Genomic DNA, 6998 nt, shown 5'->3' with positions numbered 1-6998 from the left:
TTTTTTTTTTTTTTTTTTCAAAAAATCAAAATCAATATTATTTGACCAAAAAATGATATGTTGGGACTGAGATTGGTTGGAAAGGAGAATGAAACGTTCTTTACAATGATGTGAAATCTCTTCTTAGTAGACGTGTTTTGAAACTGTGAGGTTGACGGCGATATGTAATTGGCTAAAGCGAATAATAATTGCTTACGGTGGAGTTAGGTTGTTACAAATGGTATCAGAGGATGGTGTGAGACATTGGTTAGAGTAGGGCTAGATCATCTTCATAGTATACGAGTTTTAAAATCGTGAGGTGGACAACGATAAGTAATGAGTCAAAGTAGATAATATCTGCTAGCTGTGGACTTGAATTGTTACAAATGGTATTATAGTTAGACATGGGGCAGTGTGTCAGGGAGAATGCTATATCCTTAAGGGGGTGGATGAAGCATTCCTTATAAGAATGTGGAAACCTCTCCTTGGAAGATGGGATGTGAGATCCCACAATAGTGGGGGGAGAACGAAGCATTTTTTATAAGGATGTGGAAACTTTTCCAAAGAGAACAATAGCTTGGGCAGTTATAAATGGTATCAGAGCCAGACACGGGGCGATTTACCAGTGAGGAGACTAAGTCTTGCAGGGGATGGACATAAGGCGGTATGGCAGTAAGGACACTAGGCTCCGAAAGGGGGGTGATGGGGATTCCACATCGATTGAAAGGGAGGTGGAATTGAGATCCCACATTGATTGGGGTAGAAAAACGAAACATTGTTTATAAGGGTGTTGAAACTTTTTCTCGAAAGAGAAAAACTCCAAACAAGACAATATCTAGTAGCGGTGAGTTTAGGCCGTTACACGCATACTTCCTAAAAGGAGTGTATCTATCGATTTTTCGATGTGGGTGAATTGAATTTCTGGGGCCGCAAAACTTACAATCCAACCCAATTCAACCTCTCGAGAGGGTTGGATTGGGTTGAGTTCAATTTGAACTTTGTTTGGGTTGTTCGGGTCACCAATCCAACAATCCAACAAACTGGAACAAAAAAAAAACATGAAAAATTTGCATTTAATTGAATTGAAGTCAAAGTTATCTAATTTTGTCAACAGGCTAACGTGTGATTGACTATTTTAAAGTTTTTGAATAAGACCACACAGATAAACGATGGATTGAGCTTGAAAGACGATAAACTATAAGAACTCCAAAACTCCCTATTCATCGCAACGCCATTATCTCTCTCTGTTTCTCTCCCATTTCTGCTTCAGAGATTCGTTCACTAATTGCATGGTAAGGTTTTTTCACCTACCTTCTCGCTTTGCCCAATATGACAATTGGCGCAATTTCACCGCCCTCGATCTCCGCCACATCCAGAGACTCCAGGTCGTCGGCGGCCTCACCAGCTTCAAAGACGCCACACCTGCCGCCACCGCCCCCGTCGCCTGCCGACTCAACCACCCTAGAACTCCCGGCATCTTCTACGGCGCAAACCCACTCGATGATTCCTTCTCCGCTTTGATTTTGGACATTTCCTTCGTAATTCTCCTCATTCATATCATCCATTTGCTCCTCCGCCCCTTCCACCAGCCCAAAATCGTCTCCCAAATCCTCGTCAGTATTTTTCCTATATTATCATATTTCACCGTTTATTACAATAAACAAATATCTAGATATTTGATTCCATTACCGCTCATCATAGTTATCATATTTGTCATACATATTTGACTTCCATTACAGCTTATCTAATCATATTTGTCATAGATATTTGACTTCCATTACGACTCATCATAGTTATCATAATCATGTTTGCATAGATATTTGACTTTCATTACCGCTTACGTAGTTATCATATTTGTCATATATATATTTGACTTCCAGCTTACATAATTATCATATTTGTCATAGATATTTGACTTCCATTACGGCTTACTTATCATATTTGTCATAATGTCATAGATATTTGACTCTCATTATCGACTCACCATAATTATCATATTTGTCGTAAACATATTTGTCATAGATATTTGACTCTCATTACGGCTCACCATAATTATCATATTTCTTATAATCATGTTTGCTATAGATATTTGACTCCCAGTACGGCTCATCATAGTTATCATATTTGCCACTTTATTTTATTATAGTCAAATATCTTGTATCTATTTATTATTTTTGTTCGTTCTCTATTGTTTTAATTTATCATATTTTCCCGTAAATGATTATAAAATATCATTTGTACGTTAAAAAAAAGTTATGATATTTGATATTTTATTTTATTAAACAAGGATTATAAATAGAGAATTTTCCGGGGTGTTTTTAGCAAATATTCTGACCATTTGACGGTTTGTTCTTGTTTGATTGAAGGGTGGTTTCATCATTGGGCCATCAGTTCTCGGCCACAACAAGAATTTCCGGCACCAGATGTTCCCGGAGGACATCAGTTTTTTGTTAAGCAACATCGGGTTAATCGGTTTCATGTATTTCCTGTTCATCTCGGGAGTTAAAACAGATCTTTCATTAACAAAAAAATCGGGCAAAAAGGAGTTTTTCATTGCATCATTCAGCGTAATTGTTCCATTAATCTTGAACATTACATTTGCTTTACTCATCCGTAAAACCATGAACAAATCCTTAGCCAAATTCTCCTCAATTGGAGCCATAACATCTTCCTTAGCCATCACTGCCTTCCCCGTCGTCCACCCAATTCTCCACGAGCTTAACCTTCTAAGCTCCGAGGTGGGTCGGATGTCGATGTCGGTATCGATAATCAGCGACGCAGTCGGCATCAACGCGCTGGTCGCGTTCGAGGCCGCCATACAAGGAGAAGTTGAATGGAAGAGCTCAATTTGGTATTTGATTTCTTTGTTTGTTTTGGTGGGGTTTATAGTGGTGTGTGTTAGAAGGGTAATGCGTTGGGTTGTGAGGCGAACCCCTGAAGGGCAGGCTGTGGAGCAAGGGTTCATTGTGGCGATTTTGTTGGCGGTTTTGGTGATGGGGTTCTTGACGGATTTGTTTGGGATAGCGATTCTTAATGGTCCGCTTTGGTTGGGTATGGCTATACCTGATGGGCCACCGTTGGGGTCTACGTTGGTTGAGAGGAGTGAGACCATAATATCTGAGCTTTTGTTGCCGTTTTCGTTTGCGTTTGTTGGGCTTTGTACTGATGTTTTTCAAATGGTTAATGCTGGTTGGTCCAACTTGGCGCCACTGTTTTTCTTGGCTTTGGCTGGTCATTTCTTCAAATTTGGTTCCACTTTGGTGGCCTCGCTTTTCTTTCAGCTGCCGCTTAGAGATAGCCTTGCGGTTAGCCTTATCATGTGCTTGAGAGGCCAAGTCGAAATTGTTCTCCTCATTCATTGGATTGACAAAAAGGTACGTTCGCTTCTCTTTCCAACAAAATGTTAGGAATTACGGGTACCTCGAACAACCTTTTTTTAATTGAGACTCGACTCCTTTCTCTAGAACAAAGTAAACCTTTTGTTTGACACTTGAGTCATGTAACGACCCACGCCCACCACTAGGAGATATTGTCTTCTTTCGACTTTCCCTTTCGGGCTTCCCCTCTCAAACCAATGTGGGATCTCACAATCCACTATTTGAGGCTGAGTGTCCTCGCTCGCACTCTTTTCTTTCTCCAATGATGTGGGACCCCCAACAAATCCACCCCTTTTAGGGCCTAGCGTCCTTGCTGGCACATCGCCTCATGTCTACCTTCGGAGAAGAGTCTTCTCTCTGGCACATTGCCCTGTGTTTGGCTCTGATACCATCTGTAACGGCCTAGGCCCCCTGCGAGTAGATATTGTCCTATTTGGGTTTTCACTTTCGAGTTTCCCCTCCCCAACCAATGTGGGATCTCACAATCCACCCCTTCGGGGCCTAGCGTCCTCGTTGACACTCTTTCCTTTCTCCAATGATGTGGGACCTCCACCAAATCTACCCTCTTCAGGTCCTAGCGTTCTTACTGGCACACCGCCTCATGTCTACCTTCGGAGAAGAGTCTCCTCGCTGGCACATCGCCTAGTATCTGGCCCAGCGTCCTCGTTGACACTCTTTCCTTTCTCCAATGATGTGGGACCTCCACCAAATCTACCCTCTTTAGGGCCTAGCATCCTTACTGGCACACCGCCTCGTGTCTACCTTCGGAGAAGAGTCTCCTCGCTGGCACATCGCCTAGTGTCTGGCTCTGATACCATCTATAACAACCCAGGCCCAATGTTGGCAAATATTGTCCTCTTTGGGCTTTCCCTTTCGAGCTTCCCCTTGGTTTTTGAAACGCGTCTACTAGTGAGAGGCTTCCACACCATTATAAAGAGTGTTTCGTTCTCTTCCTCCAATTTGGGATCTCACAAGTCACTTTTGACTAGGCCTGAAAGGCTAGCAACTTTTTGATTCCGACCCTTGAGGATTCTATTGACATGACTAAATTAAGAGCACGACTCTATTACCATGTTAGGAGTCACAAACCTCTACAATGGTATGATATTGTCCACTTTGAGTATAAGCTCTCGTGGTTTTGCTTTTGGTTTCCCCAAAATGCCTCATACCAAGAGATGAACCCATGATCATCTCCTTAATTAGCTAATGTGGGACTTACTCCCAACAATTCTCGACACTAAATGAGTATTAAACTGAACGTTGTTGGATCAAAATGCAGATAATAACTATACCAGAGTTCACCATGATGATACTCATGACAGTAGCAGTGACAAGCATAGCAACGCCACTGATAAGCTTGCTCTACGATCCCACAAGGCCATATATGATCAACAAAAGGAGAACCATCCAGCATTTACCGCCAGGGAAAGAGCTGCGCGTTGTGTTGTGCATTGAAGGCCAAGAGAACGTAGCTGCACTGGTGAACTTGCTGGACATGTCGAACCCGACGACGAGCAGCCCGTTCTCTATTTACGCGCTGCATCTTATTGAGCTGGTGGGTCGAGCTGCCCCTGTCTTCATTGATCACAAGAAGTGTAAGATTCCTTCTAAGTACACTGCCTCTGACTCCATCCATAATGCTCTTCGTATCTACGAGGAGGCTCGAGGTGAGCTCGTGAAGTTGCATACTTACACCGCTGTGGCGCCTAAACGATCCATGAACCAGGATATTTGTGAGCTTGCTTTGATTAAGAAGACCAATCTCATTGTCCTCCCTTTTGGCAGGTAATTGTGCTATAGTGATGTTGTCCATTTTGAGCCTAAACTCTAGTGACTTTACTTTTTGTTTCCTTAAAAGGTGTCATACGAATGGAGATGTATTTCTTACTTATAAACTCACGATGGCTAATGTGGGACTCCCTCCCAACAATCCTCCTCTCGAACAAAGTACACCATAGAGCCTCCTCAGAGCTATAGAACCCTCGAACAACCTCCTTTTAATTGAGGTTGGACTCCTTTCTTTAGAGCCCTCGAACAAAGTACACCATTTGTTTGACACTTAGAGTCACTTTTGACTACACTTTTGAGGGTCCCAACTTCGGACTCGAACAACCTCCCTTTAATTGAGGCTCGACTCCTTTCTCTGGAGCCCTCGAACAAAGTTCACCCTTTGTTTGAAGTCACTTTTGACAACACTTTCAAGGGTCCCAACCTCTTTATAGAGTCCTTGAACAACCTCCCTTTAATTGAGGCTCGACTCCTTCCCCCTCTAACAAAATAGACCCTTTGTTTGACTAAGTTAAAGGCATGTTAGCTTTGCTATTGACATGACTAAGTAGAGGGCATGTAATGACCAAAATCCACAACTAACAGATATTGTCCTCTTTGTGCTTTCCCGTCAAGGTTTTAAAATGCGTCTGATAGGAGAAGGTTTCCACATCCTTCTAAAATGGTGTTTTGTTCTCCTCCCTAACCAATGTGGGACATCACAATTCACCCCCCTTGGGGCCCAGTGTCATTGCTGAATCGTTCCTTTCTCTAATCGATGTGGCACCCCCTCCAAATCCACCTCCGTTGGGGCCCAACGTCCTTACTGACACATTGTCTCGTGTCTACCCCCTTCGGAGAACAGCAAGAAGGCTGACACAATATCCGGTGTCTGACTCTGATACCATTTGTAACGACCTAAATCCACCGCTAACAGATATTGTCCTCTTTGGGCTTTCCCTCAAGGCTTTAAAACGTGTCTGCTAGGAGAAAGTTTCCACACCTTTAGAAAGGGTGTTTTGTTCTCCTGTCATAGGGCATGACTAAATCACTGATATCTATAATGATATGATATTGCCTACTTTGTGCATAAACTCTAATCGCTGTGCTTTTGGTTTCATGCTTACTTATAAACCCACGATTATTTCCTTAATTAGTTGGCTTGGAACTTCCTCCCAACAATCTTCGAGAGTAAAATTATAAATTTGTGTTTACGGTTGTAACTGTAGGCCGTCGAGGGGAGATTCAACTGTGGGGTTGCATCAAGTGAACAAGAGCGTACTAGAACACGCTCCATGTTCGGTCGGAATCCTCGTCGACAAGTGCAATCTCCACAGCCCAGTGGTCGGACAATCCTTCTGGAACTCAGCGCAGCAATTCGCCGTTCTATTTCTAGGAGGAGCAGACGCACGAGAAGCACTCGCTTACGCCGACAGAATCCTCGGCAATGAAGACGTGTGCGTGTCGGTGGTTCGCTTCCTATCACACAATTCAAGAGGCGACAACGAGTTCGAGAAGAAGCTAGACGACGGCATGGTGACATGGTTCTGGGTTAAGAACGAGACCAACGAGCGAGTGATTTACAGAGAAGTGGTGGTGAGAAATGGAGCAGAGACAATCGCAGCCATTCAATCAATGAACGATGATTCTTATGATCTTGTGATCGTGGGAAGAAAACGAGGGGTCAACCCTGTGTTGCTTGAAGGGCTGTCCAATTGGAGCCAAGACAATGAATTGGGTATCATTGGAGATTATGTGTCCTCCGAGGATTTTGGAGCCGCCGCTTCTGTGTTGGTCGTGCAGCAGCAAGTTTTGAGAGGCCAAAGCCATTTTTCTTCTGGGATTTGTGAGAAGTTTAGGTTTGATTTTCGATAG

The 6998-nt window shown here is 43.2% G+C and overlaps 1 protein-coding gene across 1 annotated transcript; it reads left to right on the top strand.

Moving 5' to 3' along the window:
• The first annotated feature begins 1268 nt into the window (after positions 1–1268).
• LOC111788452 (cation/H(+) antiporter 24-like) lies at positions 1269–6998 on the top strand. The gene is made up of 4 exons (XM_023668786.1): positions 1269–1592; positions 2346–3353; positions 4636–5141; positions 6353–6998. Exons 1-4 carry the CDS (start codon positions 1269–1271, stop codon positions 6996–6998), a joined length of 2484 nt encoding a protein of 827 aa, XP_023524554.1.

Source organism: Cucurbita pepo, chromosome LG02 (genome assembly GCF_002806865.2).
Source record: "Cucurbita pepo subsp. pepo cultivar mu-cu-16 chromosome LG02, ASM280686v2, whole genome shotgun sequence".
NCBI lineage: Eukaryota > Viridiplantae > Streptophyta > Magnoliopsida > Cucurbitales > Cucurbitaceae > Cucurbita > Cucurbita pepo.
The sequence above is the reverse complement of the archived record's forward strand: the minus strand, read 5'-3'. Positions and strand labels throughout refer to the sequence as shown.